The sequence below is a fragment of the Borostomias antarcticus genome (genome assembly GCF_949987555.1).
Source record: "Borostomias antarcticus genome assembly, chromosome: 4".
In the NCBI taxonomy this organism is placed as follows: Eukaryota; Metazoa; Chordata; class Actinopteri; order Stomiiformes; family Stomiidae; genus Borostomias; species Borostomias antarcticus.
In genome coordinates, this window is record NC_140237.1 from 6,832,175 (window position 1) to 6,858,673 (window position 26,499).

General features: G+C 43.9%; 1 protein-coding gene across 1 annotated transcript in view; it reads left to right on the top strand.

Annotated features, from left to right (window-relative positions):
- The window catches only part of tspan4a (tetraspanin 4a), a gene marked incomplete at its 5' end in the record, with an annotated part of 90,651 nt that overhangs the window by 29,073 nt on the left and 35,079 nt on the right, over window positions 1–26,499 (top strand). The window contains one exon of the mRNA XM_084436543.1: window positions 22,027–22,218. Within this exon, the coding sequence (XP_084292669.1) occupies window positions 22,027–22,218 (192 nt within the window). The remainder of the gene's footprint in view (window positions 1–22,026; window positions 22,219–26,499) is intronic.

Genomic DNA, 26,499 nt, shown 5'->3' on the forward strand with positions numbered 1-26,499 from the left:
TTGTTCCGCAGTTCATCGAAAAATCAATCGTGGTGATTTCGAGTCGAGTAGCAAATACTTCGACGTGGACTGAGTGTGATGCAAAACGCCTATGATGAGACAGTGAAAGCATTGTTGAAAAATAATTGATTATTTTGGTACTGTAATTGATATCAAAATTATATTTGTACATCTATGTCTTCCGATTAAAGGACAATGCTCGTTTTTGACAACCTGGACCTTATTTAGGACTTATTATAAGACGTTTGACTCACCGAGATCACTTTGGTGTAGTTCGGAGGCATGTAGAAGAAATTTAAAATCCAGCACGAGCCAGTATATCCATGTAATGGCGGTGGTCGGGGCACCGAGAATGCAGTTTCTAAAAATCTATTTTCGTCCGCTAAAGGGTTGTTTTCATAAATATGATTTTATGAATCGACAGTTGTGATTCCCCAAAGCGAGGCCTTGTTGTGGTTTTCAAATACGTGGTCTTTAGCCTCTGTAATATGATCTTTAAACGCCTTTCCCCACTTGCTCCAGCACGCATGCGCACAGCGCGCAGAGCGGCTATTTCGTAAATAAGGTCCAGGTTGTCAAAAACGAGCATTGTCCTTTAAGAGTCCATGAAAGTGTCGACTTGATGTAATGAATCCGTCGATGCAACACACACTCGCTGAACTGTCTCATCATAGCTGTTTCACATCTCAATCAGCACGTGTCAGTGGTGAGGTACCTCCAACTTTTGGGGCACTTGACGAAGGCATAAGGGGGATGCAAAGATTTGTGCTGTGAGAATATTTGGAAGATGCTCCTCTGCCCTGTCCTCCTTTGCAGCTGTCACAATGAAGCAGCCGTTGTATTCTTGTGCTGAACGTGGCCCAGTTTCAAAAAGTTCTGTGGACCGACCGGCCAGCCAACCAACAGAGCGAGCTACTCCATAGAGCTGCTGGTTGGAGCTTAAAAGAAGACATGTTTATGTTTTTAATCATGCTTTTGTCTATCTAGCCTCTTATAGCGAAACAGAATGTGACCTTGCGAGATCCAGATGGTTGTACGAGGCCAGCTTTTCTCCTCCATTCAGACAGAGAAGGAAGGAGATGTTCAAGGGCTGTCTGAACAACACTTCACACCTCCTCTCAAGGGGGTCTTAAGATAGATAGTCTTAAGATATATAGTCTTCAGATAGATAGTCTTAAGATAGATAGTCTTAAGATAGATAGTCTTCAGATAGATAGTCTTAAGATAGTCTTCAGATAGATGGTCTTAAGATAGATAGTCTTCAGGAGCCGGTTGCACCAGTCATTACTAAGTGGTGACTAGGCCTAGTCATAGCCTAAGTGTTGACTAACTCGAGATTTGGTCACTACTAAATTTAAATGGGTTGCACCACTCACGACTAGTTCCTAGTAACAACTAAATATTGACACCACCCTGGGAGGTGGTGTAAGTGATTACTAGTGTGAGGAAGTAGCATCTTCAACTCTGCTATTAGGACGGAGGTGGGCTGAAACATTGTAGCTAAATCTGTCGGTGGATTTTTTTTTTTTTTAGCAGATGTCTTAGTTATATCAAGATTAAGCTAACTATTGGCACCGGTGTGCTTATTGGTGTCATATTTAATAAGTTTGAGTAATTTCACGATCGAGCTAGCTAACCACCTTTAGCTCAATTGGCTCAGTTGCTGGTTAGCGATGAGGGGGGGGGGGTCCCAGCCGAGTTGATAACCCTTCTTTGCGGGTTGGGGGGATGCAACGGTCGGCTGGGATCCTGCCTCATAGTTAACCAGCAACTGGTCAGTGGACTGTACCAGGCAGCCTACGGTATGTCTGAATCAAAGAAGGTTATCAAACAAGCTTGGGAACTAGCTGGCTAGGATAATTTAAGCATAACAATCCAACGGCTAACTCCCCCAAAAGAACCCCTCCACTGCACAAGCACCAACCCCAATAATAATAATAAGCACAAGCTACCGAGTGCAACGTTAGCCTTGCTAACGGAGATAATGAATTTGGAGGAGAGTGTTGCAGCTGGTGCTAAACGAGGCAAAGGAAGAATATTTTGTGGACTATTATCACATCCATTTCACAGTTGGGATTATACAGAAAGGTGAGGATCGAGCCTGATCGAACATGTTTTCGTGGAGTAGTACAGGTATGTACTAAATCGCATGTAGTAGGCGAGTTGCAGTATGTACTATATAGTATGTAATATGGACACGGACATGGACAATATGTACATTCGGACACGGCCCAAGCTCCTTGGTAAGGGCTGGGTAAGGGCGATCAACCTCCTTGTTTACATTTTTACTTGCTTACCGATTGGCTATTTGGATCCTGCCGTCACAGTCATACAACGACTATTTTTTAGTAACTAGTTAGTAGTTACTAGTTAAGACGACGCCTAAATTGCCGTGGTGCAACCGAAATTAGACACCAACTAATATGCGACTAACTAGTAGCAACTAAGTGTTTAGGCGTGACTAAATGCTTGGGTTTAGTCACAAGATAAGACAAACTGGTGCAACCCAGTCCAGATATATAGTCTTCAGATAGTCTTCAGATAAATAGTCTTCAGATAGATAGTCTTCAGATAGATAGTCTTAAGATAGATAGTCTTCAGATAGATAGTCTTAAGATAGATAGTCTTCAGATATATAGTCTTCAGATAGTCTTAAGATAGATAGTCTTAAGATAGATAGTCTTCAGATATATAGTCTTCAGATAGTCTTCAGATAAATAGTCTTCAGATAGATAGTCTTCAGATAGATAGTCTTAAGATAGATATTCTTCAGATAGATAGTCTTCAGATAGATAGTCTTAAGATAGATAGTCTTCAGATATATAGTCTTCAGATAGTCTTAAGATAGATAGTCTTCTGATAGATAGTCTTCAGATAGTCTTCAGATAGATAGTCTTCAGATAGATAGTCTTCAGATAGATAATCTTCAGATAGATAGTCTTCAGGTTGTAGCTGTGTTACCCAAAAACATGATCCTGATCCCTGGCAGTTCTATGTTTTTTGAACAACGCATCACAGAATCCACCAGTGGCTTAATCTTCTCCATTGAAACTGCCAGCTAGTTTTTCTCCCCCCCCCCCCCCCATTTGCTTCATGCCAGGCTGTCATTGTAAACACTAATTTGTTTTTAAATTAACTGCCTGTTTAAATAAAGGTTTAAAAAAACAGCTTATGTTTGTTTGCTGCAAGACTAGTGGTTTAGTCTTAAACATACAGTATGATGCTGCCAGTAACATTTCCCTGGATTCCCCCATCAGTTAAATTAACTGGTTTCCCGTGTGACCAGCAGACTCATACAGCAGGTGGTGACATGATTTTTAATTATGAACGATTGTACAGGCTTGTGCGGTGTACTTGACAGCCCTGCAAGGCAATGTTGTCTGGTGTTCATTTTGTCTAAGTAGCGTAGCATGACTTCAGTCAACAAGCTTGACATTCTTAGTCAGTTGGTTTTTTCCCTTTACCTGCTGTCATGTGAAATGTGCTTTATAAATAAAGGTTTACTTTACTTGACTTGACTTACTTTACTGAAACAGATTGACTGAGAACATCTCTTGTGGCAATGGCCTTGTGAAAAAACAAAAATATCTAAATGCATTAATATTTAATATACTGTAGGCCCTAGTACATCATACCTAGGTTACTATATAAAAATCATTAAACAACAATTTCAAAAGTGAATCAAGTCCAATATCTACAGTATCATGTTCTACTGTATCTGCTCCATGTGTGACAAACTGGCAGGGGTTTGAAAAGTTGTCTTGCTAACTGCAGATGAACTACTCAATCAGTGGCCAATCAATCAATCTGGCCAGATGTAGTCCTAGGCGGTGGTTGGGGGGGGGGGTTGACAACAGTGACGTCTGATTGGTGGAGCTTGCGCTGTTGCACTATAGGATTGTGGGTAGTGTATTTTTTTTCTCCATAGGAGAGCAAGAGTTTGAGGAGGACGGGATGAGGACAGAATTCAAAATACTGTCAAAAATTGTTTTGCAGATATAATTCTGAAACAATTCTGTAACACTTTACAGTACAGTCCGTGTCTTTCTAGTATCTTACCAGTGTAAAAAAGCAAGCCGGCTGACATTCACAACTAATTAAGTGGTCATATGAAGGTTGAGGCCCCCTCTTATGTTTACACACTGTGTCGCCTGGAAAGCCCTCCAACTAATCCTATTCTTCACTGTCCGTAGGCTCTTCTTCAGAGCTGCATTGGCTGGCTGAACTGCATCTTGCCTAAGCTCTCTTCACCCATGACAGTTGTGCTATTTGGAGAGAGATATGTCGCCATTGAGGATGATTAGGGCTGCAAAAATGGCCCCCTCTGTGGGGAAGGCATGAAAAGGAGGGAGGACATGGAGAGGAGGGAGGAGGAAGAGAGGAGGAAGGAGGAGGAGAGGAGGAGGGACATGGAGAGGAGGGAGGACATGGATAGGGAGGTAATTGGGAAAGAGGTCATTGGGAAAGTGAGGTAATTGGGAAAGAGGTAATTGGGAAAGAGGTAATTGGGAAAGTGAGGTAATTGGGAAAGAGGTACAGTAATTGGGAAAGTGAGGTAATTGGGAAAGAGTAATTGGGAAAGTGATGTAATTGGGAAAGTGAGGTAATTGGGAAAGAGGTAATTGGGAAAGTGAGGTAATTGGGAAAGAGGTAATTGGGAAAGTGAGGTAATTGGGAAAGAGGTAATTGCAAGAGGCAGAGGAGCAAGGAGAAGACTGGCGGGAGAGACGGGGAAGGAAGAGAGGAGAGGAAAGGCAGCTGGAAGGATGGGGTGAGATGGGTGGAGGGGAAAAGAGGGAGAGAGGGAAAAGGGATGGAAAGGAGAATGAGGTATAGAGAGGGAAGAATGGAATGAGGACAGAATGAGAGGTATGTAACTGGGGAAAGAGGTGGGAGAGGAGGAAAGAAGGGAGGGAGAGAGGGAGAAGAGATAAGTGGAAGGAATGACAAGACAATTATGGCTGCTTTCACTCAGCATGAGTATGAACACAGAGAGAGATCGCTAGGGAGGAAAGCCTGTAAACTGAGGCACACACACACACACACACACACACATACAGAGAACTACACTCACAGTAGTACAGTATATAGAGAAAGACACACACACACACACACATACAGAGAACTACACTCACAGTAGTACAGTATATAGAGAAAGACACACACACACATACAGAGAACTACACTCACAGTAGTATATAGAGAAAAACACACACACACACACACACACACTGTCGTACATAGATGGAGAGGGGGAGATGAAGGGTGGTGATTGCTAGCTAGTGAGTTGGAACACATTTTGTTATGGGATTTATTAGCCATGGAAATGTAGTGCATCCACTGAGGGGTCTCTTGGGTGTGTGTATCTGTGAGAGGATGGGCTTCCTTTATTATAAATGCATGGACATTTACCAGCTTCAGGATGGTCAACTAATGAGACTAAATGTGAGCTCCTTCGCTCTCCCTCATCCATGTCCATGATCCTTTCTCCATCACCTAGACTCTTTCTGTTCAGGAAGGTACCCACCTATCTTTAAGCGCTCTCTCTCTCTCTCTCTCTCTCTCTCTCGCCATCTCGTCTCATTTGTTTGTTATGCTGCTGTCATCCTGTCATTCACACAGAGCTCTCAGTCTCTCACACATTGTTACATTTTCTGTTGTCATTCTGTCAGTCACACTGAAATCTCAAGCCAAGACTCACTCTTTAGTTACTTTTTTCTATTTGCTGCCTCTCGCTAGCTCAGTCAGTTTGATTTGTTATCCCACTGCTGTGGTACAGTTCCCATGGTCACTGCTCTCTCTCTCTCTCTCTCTCTCTCTCTCTCCCTCCCTCCACCCAGTTATATAGTTTCATTGGTCACTGTCGGTTGCTCTTTATACCCCCCATGCCTTTGTCTCTCCCTCTCTGTGTCCACTGTTTGATCTCATACTCTCATTGTCAGCACCACCCCGATAGTATTTCTCAATCCATGTCACAGGCGTGTTTGTCCGTTGCGATGCCTTTATCTGCAGAGCACAGTCTGAGCATAATGAAGACAACCCCCTGCTGAAACCAGCCCTGTTTCTACAATATCTCAATTTAGAAGAGTTATAGCCACGGTGAAATACCACCACGAGCCACACTGTTATTAGCAACACCTGAACGCACCGATAGGCTGAGGGGAGGGGACATTATTTATAAAGACAAAGGCTATTTTTCAAAGTGTTGCAAGGTTATTTGTGATTGCTAAGTGAATAGCTCATAATGTAGCTCTGATGTTATCTTTGTTGGGATGGCATGTCATGAACTGTGTTGGTTTTCCCCCCAAAATATATGTGGTACTGCAAACCAAGCATCTCTCAAAAGAATTATATAATAATAATAATAATAATAAGATAGTTGAAGTTGGGATATAGTGCAGTATCAAAACAACTACAATACAGAAGTAACTGTTAAATGAAGGTTAACAGTAACTCACTCATACTGACTTTTTCAACAAGAGGTTGTTGAAGACCTTTCCAATTAAAATTAGAATGTTACCCTGATAGGAAAATGTTTTTAATTAATTTTCCCACCAGAATAGAATAGAAACTTTATTCACTATGTGCAACAAGTACAGGTACATTGGAATTCTTGTAATTGCTTGTCCTTACAGTATCTGGTAAGGGCCTTGTTGAAGCTGCGTAAGGCTTAAGTCACTACATAGCTCTTTTAAAGCTTCAGAAGCATTAGTAAGCCAGTCCAAGTTCAAGTCACCCATCAAAACTAATTCAGAGGATTCGTGTGAGGAAATTAGATTAAAAAGCTCAGGAGTGTCTTTAGACATTGCAGAAGGAGGGCGACACCTATAGCAACCAAGTTTCCACAGTTGGCACTTGTACCCAGGGAAACACTTAATGCCAAGCATTCAAAACATTTGGGGACAGATACAGAGTTTAAAACAGATACAGAAAAACATTTTTTTTAACAAAGATAGCAACACCTCCTCCTCTAGTAGGCTTGCACATATCAGATCTAAAGACATTATATCCATCAATCGTAATTTCAATAATCACTAATGTGATCTGACAACCAAGTTTCTGTGAGAACAAAGATATCGGCCTTCGATTCTTGGGCCCATATTTGAATATGGTCCAATTTTGAGACCAGGCTGCGTACATTAATATGGATAAGCCCAAGACCTTTTTTCATAGCAAAGTCAGCCGGAGACTTTAAGGATGGAGGTGAGGATACATGATGTGACTCAGATTGCTGGTTGTTATGAAAACGTAAAGGTACAAGGACGTCATTACTGACGCTAGAGTGTTGTGAGCGCTGTGGATGGGATCGGGTAGTAATTCTGACCGTGATTTTGAAGGAATTAACAAGGCTATCCCAAACAGCATATTGGTGAGATGAGATTATCACAGGTAAAAACACATTCGGTGCTTCTCTAGTCAGGGGCGCCCCCAGGAATTCTAGGCCCCATGAATAGATATCACCAGGGGCCCCTATGAAGCACACATGCACTTTTTGCCAGGAAGTTGAAACACTGCTTATACTTCTGCATACAGTAATGGAATTCACTATTGATGCAAGACTTGATACCCTCTAAAAATATTTTATTGCTCAATCCTCGTCATCTGTACTGCCAGCACTGCCTATCTCCTCTACTTCACTGCTCCCTGCCAAAACAGTTGCACTTGAAGAGGGCCCTGGCACTGTAGTGTACATGACATATGATAATATATGCTACTATAATACAATTTGTAATATACATCATAACACGGATACAAGCGGCCAAAATGAGTTTTCTCCAGAGGGTGGCTGGGGTCTCCCTGAGAGATCGGGTGAGAAGTTCAGTCATCCGGGAGAGACTCGGAGTAGAGCTGCTGCTCCTTTGCGTCGAAAGGAGCCAGTTGAGGTGGTTCGGGCATCTAGTGAGGATGCCTCCTGGGCGCCTCCCTAGGGAGGTGTTCCAGGCGTGTCCGGCTGGGAGGAGGCCGCGGGGTAGACCCAGGACTAGGTGGCGGGACTACATCTCCGCACTGGCCTGTGAGCGGCTAAAGATTCCCCAGGCAGAGCTGGTTGATGCTGCTAGGGAAAGGGATGTCTGGGGCCCCCTGCTCGAGCTGCTGCCTCCGCGACCCGACCCCGGATAAGCGGATGAAGATGGATGGATATACATCATAACCAAAATATCTGTTTGGACTGTTCCTAACAGAGGGCCCTGGCTCTGTAGAGTGTAGGCTTCATATGATAATATCCTATAATATAATTAGTAATAGATATCATAACCAAAATGTCTGTTCCTAACATTTTGTTGACTTAAATTAACTTTTGACAATAATGTCAACACGCCTCACCTTCAGTTGGGAGTAGGGGGGGGTGAGAGAGGGCTGCTGCCACATCTGTTGTTTGGCCTGACAGGCAGGGGCAGGGACAACAACTGATTTAGTATAAATAGCTTGCTAAAGGGTTGCCTGCATTGATTAATGTTGGCTTAAGAAGAAGCAAAATGTAGCTAAACACTTTTTTCTGTGAAGTGAGCTCTGCACTGCGCCGTGCGCGCCTCTTATTAGCCGCCATTGCTAGCTTGGAGTAGCCTAGCTAAACAGCTTCATTTCTAGACCACCACTTACAGACTATACCCACCTTCTTTGGTGAAAAACGTTGTCATATACTGTTGACCTTGTTTTTGTAGATCAGTGTTGGGCTCGTTACTCAAAAAATGTAATATATTACTTATTACTCATTACCCTTTTTAAAAGTAATATCGTTACTTTACTTATTACTCCCAGCCAAAAGTAACTAGTTACTTATGTAATATATTACTTTCCATATTGACTACCTTTTGCAGCGTGCTCATCACGGTCCAGTTCTCTTTCCACCAACTTCATGTTGCTGTGTTGGCGTAGCAAATGTTTCAGGAGATTTGAGGTGGTGTTTCTGGCACAAGAAAGAGTCTTAGTAGAACTTACACACAGTTTACACTTGACAACATTCTTGTTGTCTTTCAGTTCCAGGAAATCGAAATAGTGTGCGTGTTTCCAGCCATGGAATGTTAACGTCGTCATGTTCAAATAGCTACGCTCGCTCGCTGCTTGCCTGGTTATAATGTGACGGGACGTGATATGAGCGGAACGTTCTTCAATCTGAAATCAAAACTTTATTTCACCCTTTGTAAAACGAAAATAAATAAACAGAGCAGGCCTATGACAAAAGTAATGCAGTAGCGAGCTTTCTAGGGGCAAGTAACTGTAATATTATTACTGAAATGTGATTAGTAACTCGCTACACCCCTCGTTACTGGAAAAAGTAATATTATTACTGTAGCGCGTTACTAGTAACGCGTTACTGCCCAACACTGTTGTAGATCATGTTTACTTTTCTGCTCCTTCCTTTTCTGAGCACCTGATTTATATCATATCATATAGACATAACGGGGTGATCAGCTTCACTCTCAGTCTGTTCTCACCTCACGCGCAGTGTGTCTTTAGAAGCTGGAGTCAGGACCAAACCATTTCATGTAAATAGAGGGGGGGGGGGGTGGATGTTTACTTTTTGCCAAAAATAAGAAAATAAAAGGAACTCTTAGTATTATTGATTTGTTATTATACTGAAGATTATATCAATTTATGATGTTAATAATTTAGAGAATTTTTACCTAATGTTAAAATATTTTTTGGGGCCCCTGTCAGTGCGGGGCCCCTGGAATCATTCTAACTCCCCCCCCCCCCTTAGAGCGCCACTGTCTCTAGTAATAGGCCTGGTTGAGTGACCAAGGACCAGGTGGCGGGATTACATCTCCGCACTGGCCTGTGAGCGGCTAAAGATTCCCCAGGCAGAGCTGGTTGATGCTGCTAGGGAAAGGGATGTCTGGGGCCCCCTGCTGGAACTGCTGCCTCCGCGACCCGACCCCGGATAAGCGGATGAAGATGGATGGATGGTGATTCATGCAGTCTACATCATAAGGGGGTTTTGTCAAAAGTATACAGTTTAACTAGAAGGTTTCATAACACTTGGGAACATATTAGTCAAGGCACAGCACACACACACAATCTGGTCAAAGAAATGCGCCCCCGCCTTCACATGGGAGCGCCATGCTCACTGGTGTGGTCTCACGTAGTATGGTGCACATCCAGTCAGCCTCTCCACAGGGATCCTGAGCTGAACTGTCTGCCGTGTCGTCTCCACATCTTTTACATCCAGCTGGCAGCGTCCCCTAGTGAATGCAGGGATTTTCACTTCAGCACACATTAGCCTGATTATCCCTGATGTCAAATCCATAATCCGGCAACACCAAGGCTCCAGGCAGTAGTTTAGGAAGAAGCTCACTGTTCTAAGTCACATGCTTGTCACTGACACAACCTTCCCACCCTGTGGTGTTATGCCAATGTGTCAAATCAAATCAAACTGTATTTGTATAGTGCATGTCATACACAGAGGCAACACAATTCGCTTTACAGAGAGCAATGGGGGGAGGTCCCACCCCTATATATTCCAGAGATACTTCATGATTTGCTTGTGTTTGTAGGGGGAACATTTCTGTGCTCTGGCTTTCAAATGTGATGCTTTGTCCATGTTAATTTCAAAGCAGTCCACAACTGCAATAACCGCAACATGATTGCCAAAAGCCTCCACAAATTGATGTGGTATGATGCCTTGCAATGTCTGTCTGGCCAGAGCACCAAAGGGCTGAGGTGTGTAAACAATGCCCCTATGGTGTTTCTGAACATGGTGGACACATTGTTTTGGTCTATGCAGAAGAGGTGTGCAGTGTGCCGGATTGGCAGTCTCAGACCCACTGTGATGAAGGCTACGGCTGAAACGTCCTTTTAAATCGTTTTTTTGCATCTAGACCCGAGTGTGCGGTGTCTTTCTTTCTTATCAGTTTTGTTCCCTGTCTCCAGTACCTCTCCTAGCTTTCCAGGTGTGCGTTTTCTCCGTTTTTTCTCCAAAGACTCAGCCTCAGGCACATCAGAGTTAAAGCTGTGTTTCCACCCAAGCTTCCGGCTTCTTAGAGCACACTAGAGCTGGAGTTTAGATCTGGCTAGGCTACCGATGTTTTACAGCTACATTAGCAATGAGTGCCGTGTTTTTGCAGACTGCAGATTAACTAGCCAGCTAGCTAATGCTAATGCTAGTGCTAACGTTTGCGGTCTCTGCTTTTTTTGACAAAAACCGACCGTCCTCATTGTCAGAACAGTCTTTTACAGCCTGCGCTCTAGCCCCAAAAGTTCAACTTTTTTCAACTGAAAAAAAAGCCTAGAGTTCATGGCGCTATAGTGCTATAAAGCGCTTGGAACACAGCTCTCGTCTCTATAGCGCCCCTGAGCCCGAACAGCTCCGAGGAGAATCTGAAAAGGAGAACGTTTTCAGCCTGTCTGTAGCTAGGAAGCTGCATCAGCACACCCACTACAACAGCAAGACATGAAAGCCCAGAGTAGTACACTTGACCTTCAAGTCATCATCTTTCAATAAATACTCATCCATCTTCTTTTGGGAGAGCTGTTCCTTCAGTATGCTATTCTCCAACAAGTAGTTATTTCTGCGTGCCTGGGGCTACAAAACCTGCATTCCTGCTGTTCTCCAGTGTTGTCCTTTGGTGCAGCTTCCTCCATCTGTGACCTCTGGCCAGTCAAATCTGGTGGTGTTGCAGGTGCAGTGTTCCCTGTGAGCGCTTGCTGTCTCTTCGTCCACCAGTTAAACCACTTAGTGTGCATTTCTTTGACTTCTTTAACGTAGCAGGGGGCTGGAAAGTTTCACCTGCTAATTCCCAACCTGTTACAAGGCCTGGCTACATTTTCTGGGGTGTATACCGCTAAGCAACCCCCAGTATCCTCTTCCCTGTTACAGCTATACAAAAAGCACACACATTTGCCGGCAACCCGATGGACAGTGGCTGAAAGGAGGGCAGCCTACCTGCGCAGTCAACCGGACTCTCGTTCTCCCCTCGACATCATTCCGGCGAGCCCAGTCCTTCCTTTGCAGTTTGTTCAGTTAAAAACAGTTCTCAAAGGCTTATAGTATCTCCGGGCAGAAAGCAGCCCCAATAGTCCGAGTCCCTGTGAGTGGTTTCAGGGAGCTCCAGAGTCCCCGGGCTAGCATGCCCCGATGCTCACTCCACTGCTGACTCCACGGCTCACAACGGCACATTGACGCTCTCTCTTACTTTCATGAGCTGTGTTCAAAACCGTTCCCTATTCCCTATATAATGCAATACATAGTGTGTCCACCATTTTTTTCTAGTGTTCGAATTCATACCCACAATTCACAGTGATTTCTTGTGAACAGAAGATGTACCCTACAATTTATCCTCTATACCACAATGCAACGCTGTCGTATTTTACCGAAGGAGAAGATGTGAAGAAGAAGAACAGCTATCGGTGGCTAAAGCAGTTGGCTAAAGTTACAATGATTCCTGTAGCTGTTTTGCTGCTGATGTGAGTTTGAGTTTGACTCCGTTTATGCCTGAGAAACAGAAGTTAAACCAACAGCATCAAAATAGCTACAGGAATCATTGTTGTAACGTTAGATAACTGCTTTTGCCACCGACAGCTACCGTTAATTTTCCATCCTGCTGTCATGAGCTAACTGGCTATCACAGTCTCAGTACTGTGCAGCTTTACAGCTTGCCATTAGCAGACAACCACACTTGCACATCATTAGAATTTCAAACATTAATTTGGGATATAACATTCAAAACTGAACATGGAAACTGAATACTACCTGACATTTCAACCTGCTGCCATCAGTGCTCGGGTTGTTTACATGATACTGGGCACGTCTGCTTGCTTGCGTCCATTAATATCCGACGCTAAGGCGTTCCATGTAGTGTCCAAAAACGTTTAATCGTTCCCTATGTAGTTCACTATATGGGAAACACTACATACTGTAGGGAATAGTGAGTGAGTGAGTGAGTGAGTGAGTGAGTGAGTGAGTGAGTGAGTGAGTGAGTGAGTGAGTGAGTGAGTGAGTGAGTGAGTGAGTGAGTGAGTGAGTGAACGGCCCTTTCCGAATCCAGCTCCTCGTCCCTCGCCCTATGCACTCCCCCTCGGTTTGCACGTTCACATGGAGGCCGCGCCATATTAAGTGCCATCCGAAACCAATTTGCGCCGAGTGGAAGTGGCTTATAACACCCTCGGTAGCGAGTCTGCACCGATGCAGGCTCGATTCACATGTGCAGCTGTGTTTATTGTCCGAAATGGAAGACGCGCCGTACAAATGTAAGTTCCTCACAAATTATACAACATTTGCATTGTATTTCGCATCAAATTCCGTTATGCAGTTCAGAAAACGGTAGATTATGTTCATTCGATTGTAATGTAAAGTGGTGGATATTTACCGGGACTGTTGTTCAGACTTAACAGCTGATCAAACTGAGAATGGAAAATGAAAAGTTGTCCACAAAAAAATCAAACAGCACTCAAGAAGCTTGGGAGTAAGTATTATTTATTTTCATAGGTTTAGTCCATAATTTGGCCTGCCACTCACCACAAAACACATCTTTTTACACATAATGTAGACACTCAACCAACAAGCAACATTTCAGTGAGATATAGGCCAAGTGACTTGTTTTTAGATAAATGCATCTTCTTCCAAACATTAAGCAAAGTTTCACTTGTTCCATTGGCAGATTTCACTGATTAGGCCTACGACCAAAAACACCTTAACGTTTAAGATTCCTTGAAAGAAGATTAATTGGGTGATTCTATCCCATTACTAGTACTTGACAAATGGTGTGTAGGCCTACTTGGTAAGATGTGGACTGATTGGAGGGGCCACACAGCACTCATTCTGACCAAAACATTTTCACCATCTTCCCGGACATATTTCTTAACAGCTTCATCATAAAAGAGATGAACCTGGAGGGTCAGGCAAGTCCAAAACAGGCCTCAAAGAAATGGGAGAATTTAAATAAATACAAAGTAAATTTGTTTCATAACATGAATATAGCCTTCTAGATGCTGCAGAGATCTCATGCCACTGTTTGTTTTAGGAGCTGAGAGCTCCACCAACTGGCTCTGGGACTGACCAGGGAGAGGAACCCCTGCTACTTGGAGCTTCTATGATGGCATGCATGAGGCAGTGGAGTCAAAACAATCTTTGACTCCACCTGTCCTCATTGCCTCATGCATGTCGAACCCCACCATCAAGGCCAGTCCAGATCCATCTTCCCTCCCGGGCACATCCAGGTCCAATCCACTGTCCCTCCCAGGCACATCCACGTCTGATCAACCATCCCTCCCAGACAAATCCACGTCTGATCAACCATCCCTCCCAGACACATCCACGTCTGATCAACCATCCCTCCCAGGCACATCCACGTCTGATCAACCATCCCTCCCAGGCACATCCACGTCTGATCAACCATCCCTCCCAGACACATCCACGTCTGATCAACCATCCCTCCCAGGCACATCCACGTCTGATACACCATCCCTCCCAGGCACATCCACGTCTGATCAACCATCCCTCCCAGGCACATCCAGGGCGTCCTCACTTGAACCCCCCCCCTCCCCTGCCAATAAAGACGGGGGTCCATTGATGGGGGTTAATCATTTTCAGTTGTGATCGGTGATGCCCAATTTTCAGTTTTCAATATTATTTTTTTTCAATAAATACGAATTGTGGCAATCCCTGTGTATCCTTTATACTGAATCTGGAGACAAATATGTGCAATCTCTGGTTATCATATTAGTGGTATGGTCTGCAATCTAAACTAGCCTATACTTCAGACCACAGGTGAACACAGCTCTGGAAAGGATGAGATCACAGCAAAATCCTGGTTTACTATGTATGGTTTACTATTTATAGATGTTTTTGAGTAAGTGCATTTTCTATATACTACTCTTCACAAAAATTTAGAATGTCAGACATTATTTGCAGAAAATGACAAGAGGACAAAGACAGGTTCATACGGCCAGTTTGTGCAGTTTTTATGGCCTTGTTTTAATAAACTAGGTTATAGCAACTTTCATCACAAGAATTGCAGCCCAAAGTGCTTCATAACAGTGAAGATGAAATGAGCATAAAATGGGCTTTTTTTAAATCAGGACAAACAAAATCAGGCCTGCTTTGTTTTTATGCAAATAAAAACTAAAATACAAGCAAAGAAAACACTATTATTACAAATAATCGTGCCGAGGCAGCTGTAGAGCCGCTGCTCCTTTGCGTCAAAAGGAGCCAGTTGAGGTGGTTCGGGCATCTAGTGAGGATGCCTCCTGGGCGCCTCCCTAGGGAGGTGTTCCAGGCATGTCCGGCTGGGAGGAGGCCGCGGTGTAGACCCAGGAATACATCTCCGCACTGGCCTGTGAGCGGCTAAAGATTCCCCAGGCAGAGCTGGTTGATGCTGCTAGGAAAAGGGATGTCTGGGGCCCCCTGCTGGAACTGCTGCCTCCGCGACCTGACCCCGGATAAGCGTATGAAGATGGATGGATGGATGAATATTCAAAATAACAGGCAGAATACATCGTAATTACAAACGTATCATTACCAGACTCTGATTGTTTTTCACTGCCTTTGTTTTCGCATTTGGAAATACCTGGAAGTGAATAAGCATAGTGAGGCATCAGGTGCATTCACTTCAATGTATTTCCAAACACGAAAACAATGGCAGTTTGTAATTGTGAGTTTGTAAATTTAATAGTGAATTCTGCCTGTTATTTTGAATATTTTGGTTCTTGAAGTGGTATTTTCATATCAATCTTTTAACATTGGAGTCAATGGGGACTTCAGCATTCTCCCCACCAGACAGACTACCGATATGGCGGCTGTGAGATTAAAGTGAAGACATTTATATACGAATAGGGGTTTTACAACTAATAATAATAACTACCCCATGGCCTCTGAGGCACTCATGGCAGTCCTAGCGCCCCCTGGAGGGCAGTGAGGGCATAGGGAGAGGCTGCATGTAACACTGCTCTGTGCCCAAGGTGCAATGAAGGTACCCAGTCACGATGACACTGTAGCATTTCATAGGCTGAATTGCCTGAGAAGAAAAACTGAATTTCTTTGATTACTTATGTAGCTATGCAGCCAGCTAGTTATGCAAAGTTAGTTGTGCAACAACCCAACAATAAACAACACAGCTTGGCTACCGTACGCCATGTATGCAGAGCTACTGTAGCGGTAACCACATAACAGCTAAATGTGTTTTGATTATAACTTACCTCTGTGAAAATGCTGTGAACACACAAATATGTTGCGGGAAATGTTGATGACTGAATACAATTCTACAATACAATTCAATACAAAATTCTACAAACAATAGAACGAAGCAACATAGCTATAACATTAACATCAGGTAAACAGAAAAATGATTGTTTTTTATATATAATATATGGGAAACTGACATTAGTGTTTGACAGCCCAGTCCCAGCCTCATCCATGATCGAAAGAAACATTCAATGTGTAACAATACAATACAGTACTGTTTTGCTATTTACCTGTATTTCATATCATCAACTATGGGACCCAATCAGGGGCTGTGTCCCCACTGGGGGGCAGAACAGCAGTGAGTACGCATTCCCTGATTGGCCCGGTTACATTGTAATTTCTGATAATCGATGTGGATGGGATGAAGTCCAGACTGATCATGGAGAGCAGAATGTGAGCTCACATGATTAGGAATGGCAACGCTAGGCTAATGTATACACAGTACCGAAAACATAACCCTCCTCCCGGACTTCCTCCTGGGTGGAGGTAATAAGCATTACTTCTATGAGTCATGAAATAAGAGCTCCATAAATGCTGTTCATTGTCCTTAGCCACACGTCTCTGAAAAATAATTGTAATAACATGTTCATGATGCCTGCTCTTAGTCACTACTCTGTGGAGTCATATTTATTTATTGTGTAGCCAATGTGTTTCAAATGCTTTATGAGCAAGGTGTGGCTTAATGCACTGTGTTAAGGCCAATAGCCGTAGCATATTGGTGTTGAGGGCGGGGTTCCTGCCATAGGGACATGGCCATGGGCAGAGATGAGCTGTCATCGCTAGTGTGACGAGGTCAGACAACACTGGGCAGCCTCCGCCACAAATCACTCTCCAACACAGTCACTGAGCCCGGACTGGGAGGAGTGAGTGAGTGTGTGTGTGTGTGTGTGTGTGTGTGTGTGTGTGTGTGTGTGTGTGTGTGTGTGTGGAGGGAGGAGGGAGAACGTGTGCGTGTATGTGTGTGTGTGTGTGTGTGTGTGTGTGTGTGTGTGTGTGTGTGTGTGTGTGTGTGTGTGTGGAGGGAGGAGGGAGAACGTGTGCGTGTATGTGTGTGTGTGTGTGTGTGTGTGTGTGTGTGCGTGCGTGTGAGTGTGTGTGTGTGTGTGGTGGTAGGAGGGAGAGCGTGTGTGTGTGTGCGTGTGTGTGTGTGTGTGTGAGTGTGTACATGCGTGTGTGTGCTTGGAGGGAGGATGGAGAACGTGTGTGTGGGTGGGAGGAGGAATGAATCCCTAGAGATTACAATATTATTGATTACCCTTTGCAGGCTCTCTCTCCTTCCCCCTCTCCCTCCCTCTACCCCCCTCCCCCTCTCCCTCCCTCTACCCCCCCTCTCTCTCCCTGCCTCTACCCCCCTCCCCCTCTCCCTCCCTCTACCCCCCTCTCTCTCCCTCCCTCTACCCCCCCCTCTCCCTCCCTCTACCCCCCCTCTCTCTCCCTCCCTCTACCCCCCCCTCTCCCTCCCTCTACCCCCCCTCTCTCTCCCTCCCTCTACCCCCCCCCTCTCCCTCCCTCTACCCCCCCTCCCCCTCTCTAGCTCCCTCCATTCTGCATGGTTTATTTATAGGGGTTTGCAGTGGCTGTGTTTTTTGTCTGAGCGCAGTGCTCCAGAGACCTTGTACCCTGTCTCCTGTTATAGCATGGTTGCTGAAGCTCCTCTTGTGCTTAAAGATCACAGCATCAATGTCATAGGAGAAGAGTATTAGGCAATAAGCTCTCTTATTAAGTAGGCCAACAACCGCTTAATATAAGCGTTGCTAGCAGCCCCGTGCTGAAGCACTTAAGTGCTGCAGAGCTTTGGGACATAGGTGCTCCCTACACATATACTGTACAGGCCTGCCTAGAACACTGGGTTAGCCCTGCTCTGAAAGGATCCAGTTGGTCTCCAGAGGATCATCCATTCTTGGTTACTGCATCTTCAATAAAAGACCGTATTCAGATTGCGATTGAATGGGGACCTCTGCTCGAGTCATGCATCGTATCTACATTCACCAGGTCTCAGAGTGGAGCGGGAGGGAGGGGAGGGCTTGTCTGATCTGAACACCCTACAGTATGTGGAGATTTCCTCCTAATGCTATTAGGCTACTGTACATGCGAGGGGTGTGAGGAGAGGTCCATTTTGAGCGGGGAAGTCACGGAGAAGCAGGGTATGATCCGCCCAGCCATGCTTCTGCATAGGGATAGCTGCATCTTCACGCCTTCTCAGTCTTTCATTTCCCCGAGGAGCACGGAAATGACTTGTTGGTGGTGGGAAAATCCTATTCCAGTCAAGGAGAGGTGGGCCGAGCATTCTACCAGGAAATGGGTCTTTTCAGAAGCCCTGTTGGTTTAGGCTCTCATCACTATTTCATATCAGAGAGTTTTGTGCCCCTGGCCCTAAACATTGCTTAACTATATGTGTTCTTGCTACTCTCGCTCTAGGGAAATGTTGAATATAACTGAAAAAAACACATACAGCGATTATTTTGAGAAACCCCCGAAGTCGAAGATGTCTCGAAATGAACAAAGATTTGTACAAGCTGTGCTTGGCAGAGAATGACTGTGCTTCCAGTGTTTAGTGCACAGTAACAACACGTCACCTCAAATACAGTCGTTTTCTTCATCGCAAGTTGTACCTTGCACATCGGATGAATGTACTGTAGTCTGAAATCCAATCTCAAGCCTTTCCCCAATTCTAATATGACCACCTGCCTTCTACAGGGACCCGTGTGAATATCACTGTGAATCTGAGAGGATTGGCTCGGTGTGAAAGTTCCTCCTATACAGTATAACTGACCAGGGGGGAAAGGATCCAGTTCCATCTTGCGTTCCTGAAATACTGAACTCCTGGATCAAACATGGGTCTGAGGGAGGAGAGTGTATAGCTGATTTGGGAATGGGTATTAACCCATTCAGTTATAGATTTACCCAGCTTTTATCCAACCTTTACAGAAGCTTTGCAATTTGATAACATTTGGCGTTATCTGTTAAATGTGTGTGTGTGTGTGTGTGTGTGTGTGTGTGTGTGTGTGTGTGTGTGTGTGTGTGTGTGTGTGTCAGATGCAACTGCATTACTGTAGTTACCAAATAGCTACAGTACAGTAGGCTAGCAAATGCAACCCTACCTGTGATTACTACTTTTGCTGCAACCTCTAAATCACCCCATTTAGGTGAATGGAGTGACTATGCTTTTTTGATAGCTTATTTTATTAAACTTCCTTTACAGGCTTAGTTGGTTAGGTGGGGACAAACTGACGGGATACAGAAGGTCACATTTTGAGAGAGGGGCTGAAGGGCAGTGGATATGAGAACTACTTTTATGAGAAATTATTTAGTTGACAGCTTCCATCACACCATCTTCCTTGATAGACTTGGGAACTGAACCTTCTACTGTCCTCATCTTGACCCCAAGGCCACCACTGCCACCCTATTTTCTTGGTTCACTAATTTCCTGTTCAAATGTGTCGGAGAACTCAGTGTTTATACTTTTACAGCTTCAGTCTCTCAGCTAACACCAGTCAATCAATACATTATTGTTTATCTAGTCAGCGAGTCAAATGAAGGAGTCACTTGAATCATTAAATAACTCACAGCCGGTGAGAGAGTCAAATGATGAGTCACTGACTGAGTCAATTCATTAATCAAATGAATCATTGTTGAACTAACATACAGCTTGAGGGGCGTTAAATGAGAAAGCTTGATGCATGAATCAAATAAACAGTTTTGAAGATAATAACATAATACAGTATACATACTGTATCAGTAGACTAAAAACCCTTCAGTTATCACCAGGACAACATCTGAAATGATTTATGGCTCACAAAACATGGCAAAGACATGCATTTCTGAGAGCTAAACAGCTTCTAATATGTAATTGAAATTCATGAAACACTGACATTCATCTTGCTTTCAGTGGCTGAGGATATAATGGGCTTCAGCAGTGACTGGTGAATAATGCTTATCAGACAGAGTGCTGTGTGATGGACTGTAAAGGCAATTCAGCATAGAATGAAACACCGCTTTGGCTCACAGCAGTGGAAACAAATACACTATTGAAATCAAATTCACAGTGAAATCCACAGGTTTGGAATATTGGGCATAATATTGTTGTGTTTATGTAAATGCTCTGAAGTAATTTGTTTTCCCAAATGGGACTTTTATTTACTGTCTAACACCATTTTCCCTGGGATAGGAAGCTGTTAATGTCTGATAATGACAGATTCAGTTCAGCTTAGGCAGCTTTGAGACAACTGTTTGTGTCTGTGCACCTCAATCCTTTTGCCTTCACCTCAAAGCCATTGGCTGAAATTATAGTCTGAGCCACTGCTCACAAATTGAAGGATCAAACTGGTGTCACATCATTTTACAAGATCAACAAGTGCACAGAAAACATGTCCCCCTCCAATGATGCATCGCCCCTTTGTGGCAGTGAAGCAATGGAAAATGTGAAACCACATCTCTGACAGTATATGAAATGTTCTAGGTTCATACACATATTAGGTGCATAGTATTTATATTATACAACAATAAGGTAGAGAATGTTGGGCAGGTGGGCTTCTACAAGATATTTTGACACATTAAGTGCTTTAAGAACACTTATCTCATAAGAGTGCTAGTATTTCATTACATCTTAATTTAAGTTCAGTCAGTAGTAACACTCACAAATTTACTTTGGTCATTTATATGAAAATGGCGATGTTTTAGTCTTGGCGTAGTACTCTACTCAAGAAGGGATATTTCTGCCTAAGAGGAGGAAGTTACACCTAAACTCTATAAGGCAGGGGGCCGATTATCCTGCAGGTGTCTTGGCCTCGTGTGAAATGATGTGCTGAAGTGAGGCGCCATCCCATGTCTTCAGCTCTCTCTCTCTCTCTCTCTCTCTCTCTCTCTCTCTGAGCCCATTCTCTTTGAATTCATTCTCACTTTTTATCTCTCTCTCTATCTCTCCATTTATTTCAAACCACCGTTCTCTTTTAAATATGCTCTAGTGTGTGTAATAAGGGTGTATTAAGAGACAGCAATACAATGACTCATTCATTTTCAACTGTCCAGTCCCGCGAATCACAGAAGATAACGAACACAGATCAGTGGTTAGTAGCGTCTGTAGGTGACATTGTGAGCAGTTTAATTCATACCCTGTTTCACTTATAGCTCATTATGCGGGATCTGACATTGTGTTACATAATAAGAATAACAGAGGAGAGAGAGGGAGAGACACAATAATCACATATCTAGACATAAGTATATTTACATGTAAATAAAGTACTTGTGTGCTGGTATGTGGGCAAGCTATGCATTTCCAGGCAATGCCTGCCTCGGGGCGTTCTGTGATCGGCCTTTTCCACAAAGAGGGAACCGGTTCGGTGCCGGTTCGCGAACCTAATTTTGAATGGTTCCGAGCATTTCGACCAAAAAGAAATGAGTTCGGGAACCCGAAAGCTGGTTCCGAACCGGCACCACAAAATAGTAGGTTTTTCAGTGCGAACCGTGACGACATCATAGGCGTGGGCTGACGTACAACGGTTCGGCTCAAAACTGGTCGAAACGTGGGCCCGTTCTCTGGACAGAACCAAGGTTCCAGGAATTTTTGAAACGAACCAGTTCACGAACCAGAGTTCCTTTGGTGGAAAAGGGCTATGTGTGTGTGTGTGTTTGCGTGTGTGTGTGTGTGTTTGTGTGTGCGCGCGCATGTGTGTGTGTGCGTATGTTTGTGTGTGTTAGATACTGTACAGTATGCTCTGGATATATACAATCAATATTTTGTGTTGTGTATCTTAAATTGACCATCTTTGTTCTGCTTTCTCCCTCTCTCCCTCCCTTTCTCCCTCTCTCCCTCCCTTTCTCCCTCCCCCTCTTTCTTTCTTTCACAGTTGGGGGGTTGTGGGATATTAGGGGTGGGGGTGTGGCTGTCAGTGACCCAGGGAAACTTTGCCACACTGTCATCATCCCTCCCCTCTCTGTCGGCAGCCAATCTGCTCATCGCAGTGGGGACCATCATCATGGTGATTGGCTGCCTTGGCTGTGTCGGAGCTGTCAAAGAAAGCCGTCCCCTGTTACTGAGTGTGAGTATTACTGCCAGGGCTACTCTTGCATAATTACATTATCTTGAGAATGAGAACAGCGTAAACGTTAAAATCTTATGGTAGCAATTAACATTAACAATATATTCCAACAGGCATTCAGTACAGATCTATAGTCATACCACTAATGTGTATTGGAGATGTTATGACACGTTTATGGTGTGACTATAGATATGCAAATAATGTTTCATGCATAACCATTTCTGAGGCTTCTTCTTGTGGAATGAACCCCACAGCTACTTAATAACACATCACCTCAGATCCATGTTCTGTTTGAATGCAGCACGCCAACCAATCAGCTACCTTGTACAGTGTTTATCAGAACCACTCAGCCGTCAGCCTGGGTATGATCCTCCTCATCCTATGAATGAGTTTGAAGCCAAATGACTGGTATGAACAGCGGGGGTAGAGCAATTACCGCTCCCGAGACGGCCGCCATCAAATGGATCATTGACCATGTGCCGATCATTAGTAGCAGCCATGACATTTCCCATGAGGCTCTCTGAGGCATCGACTGCCTTGTCAGTGTGATAATCTGATCCTGGTGCGTAATGAGTGACAGGAATTGCATTCAGTGCGTGCATTGCATTGATTTCAAAAGACTTTAATTTGAGAAACAATTAGCAGTGCCTTAATTACCAAGGATGGGGTGGCTTTTGAATTCTGTTTGATCTGAATGTGGTCAAGAGTGATAATACTCACTGGATGCACTGGATGCATGTTATATGGCTCTCTGATGTTATTTTCGACAGTCTACAACATTATGTTTTCAGCTTCGAATCACCAGGCTATATTTTTTCCTCTCATGCCATTTTAATGACCTGTTGTTAATTGAAAGGAAAGTGTTTACTTCTGCACATGATGTTAGTAGAAACTTGAGCAGAGGCCATTTTATCAACATTAATTGATACTTCAGCTTTTCCCTGCTGTTCAATATCACATAATTGTTTTGGGGAATGTGATATTTTGTGTTCCATTCCTATCACTACTAACAGCTGGCAGGTACACCCCCCAAACAGAGATCTAGATCCTAATAAGAGGGTGCATGTAGAGGCTCTCTGGTAAGAGTAGAGAAGTCAAGTGAACATTCGCTTGATTGAATTTAAGCCCAGCATTCAACAAAGCGGATTGTAGTGCCGAAATGGTTTTGGATCCTTACCCTTCAGCCCTTCAGCAGAAATAATCTCTCACCTTCTATTCCCACCAGAAATGACCGCTAGGCTTTACACGTATGAAACGAGACAGGCAATCCCAGCTCAGGGTCAGGGGAGGGTGGGGTTAAGTGAACCAAGGCCTAATTTTGAAGAAAGTGGTTTACTCAGATGAAAGCAATGGAGTAGAAACCAAAGCAAACTGTTCACACCCAACCGATCCCTACAGACCAGTGGATACACAGCAAAACCAAACACCAAACATGTGAGAAACAGGCCCCAGAGAAAAAAGCGAAGCCGCCAAAAACAGTATCACCCTTCCCAGCCTCCCTTTATGTGGTTCACTTGCGGCCCGAAGTCACTGGTATATCAAAAAGGTATTGATTCAAGGTATTAGTACACCTTAAGATATGATTTTAGCAACACTATCCTCCTGAGCATTACGACCCCTCGATTCGGCACATTAGAAAGGTGTTTCCTCTTGTTCCTTTAGTCTAGACCAAACCAAACGGAGCTACACACTTATAAAGGCATTACCAAGTGTGTCACAATTTGCAATGTCCGACTATCAGTTCCACACGGCAGCCTGTCGTGTCCCTCTGTCTAAGGACAAGGAGCCACAGCTGGCTCTTCCACCGAGCACAAATCAACATGACGTGTGGATAAATGTGGGGGATCGATCCAGATGCCAGAACGTTGATTATATTTCCCCTATAGCGTTCCCCTGCCAAGGTATTGATCTGGATTATATTTCCCCATAGCGTTCCTCTGCCAAGGTATTGATCTGGATTATATTCCCCCATAGCGTTCCCCTGCCAAGGTATTGATCTGGATTATTGGTGCGTTCGTTTATAACTAGGAGGTGGCAAATTGCGACTTGCTACTAGGAATTATTCAATAAAACACTGCATGAACTCGCACATCCTCGTCGCAAATTCAGATATGTTTCTCAGCCCCCAGTTGCTCGAATGCACTAGATATAACTAGGTAACTGTGATATAATGGTATATAGATATAACTAGGTAACTGTGATATAATGGTATATAGCTCGAATGCACACAGGTCGGAGGTAGGTATTTTGCCACCTCCGACCAAAAACTAATGCACCATATATTTCCCCCATAGCATGCCCCTGCCAAGGTATTGATCTGGATTATATTCCCCCTATAGCGTTCCCCTGCCAAGGTATTGATCTGGATTATATTTCCCCCATAGCGTTCCCCTGCCAAGGTATTGATCTGGATTATATTCCCCCTATAGCGTTCCCCTGCCAAGGTATTGATCTGGATTATATTTCCCCTATAGCGTTCCCCTGCCAAGGTATTGATCTGGATTATATTTCCCCCATAGCGTTCCCCTGCCAAGGTATTGATCTGGATTATATTTCCCCTATAGCGTTCCCCTGCCAAGGTATTGATCTGGATTATATTTCCCCCATAGCGTTCCCCTGCCAAGGTATTGATCTGGATTATATTTCCCCTATAGCGTTCCCCTGCCAAGGTATTGATCTGGATTATATTCCCCCTATAGCGTTCCCCTGCCAAGGTATTGATCTGGGCTGAACTGAACAAGTCAACATTAAAACCATGGCTGGTTTCTGCTGGGATGGAGGCTTCTCTCCCAGCAGATCTGGTAGACAGCTACAGTTGCTACAGTACACACACACACATAGCCTACACAAACACACCCAGACACGAATGTTGATACATGTGCACAGACATGCTGACATGTGCACACTGATGCATACACACACACACACACACACACACGTAAACAAACGTAGTATGTTGTTTAGACCATACGTCTGTTTATTGGTTGTCGGCATGAGTGTGTGTGTGCACATATTTGCTGTGCCAGACATTACAAGGCATCATGCTGAGAAACATGTAGATGACCAAAGCTTTGCATAAGGGATTTGATGTAAATTGTGTTGCTATATTCTGACAGCTTAACTGACATTTCCTTCAACCACCTGAGTTTGTCCATCGTGAATGATTGATGAATTTGCTGCTGTCAAAATAAAATCAATTAAATTTGATTGAGACGACAAATTTGAGTGAAGTGTCCTCTGGCAGCTGGTATAATTGGTCCAATTATTGCTTTTTAAATTGACATCCTTTCTAAGTGCAAGTAACTTGGTTTTCTCTTCTCGTTTCAATGCAGCGAGGCATTCAATATACCATTCAACAAAGCTGTTTCTAATTTCCTTGGCTAATTTAATTGTTATGGTTCATCATAATACATTATAAACAAAACACAGTTTGACTATAAGCCACTGTCAAATTCAGGTGAGTTTCCATAGCAGTCCAAGGCTGTGAAGATGAAATCCCTCAAGATATGTTTATCGCCTGAGGCAAGAGCTGGGAGTTCTAAAGGTTGTTATCAGAGACCGATTGATCATAAAATATATTGAGTAACTCACATGGGGGTCGGACATGTTTACTTCCCAAGTGGCGATTTGCATGAGTTTTTCATTCTTAACGATGTCCACTGCTCTTTAATGAGTGTTTCACTTATCTGGAAGTAGCCCCCACGATTGTACTTGAGTCACTGGAGCCCACTCTGAATGATGGTAGAGAGAGAGAGAGAGATAGAGAGAAGAGAGAGGGGTGGGAGGAGGTGTGAGTTGGGATTATGGGGAAGATCAGTCAAGTAAACAGGCACACACCCAAAACACCCCCGACGTTCAATATCAAAACAACAAAGAAAAAAACATACATGTAGCTTTACCCTTATTGCACAGCAATGTCTCTCTATCAATCCTCCGTTCTACCTTAGTCTTCCACACGGTTGCATAACGCGTGCATAATGCCCAATTAAAAATGTACATCCACATCTGGAAACAATGGGAACTGATGGAACAACAGCACATTCTCTGTCGCGCATCCTAAGGTCTTTCTCATACCTCTCTCTCTCACGACTGAGAGCGACTCAGGCCTTTTTTGCTTTGCCTCTCCTTCAAATGAAGGCTGCTGAGTAGGCCCTGAGGGTGGATAGTCTGGATACCACCCCAATCTGGCACCAGCAATGCTCGCTTTTCACAAGACACATTCCAGAGAAAGGATTTGTGGTAATACAGCAAAAGCCATTGTGACAGGTTTAGTCACCTCCA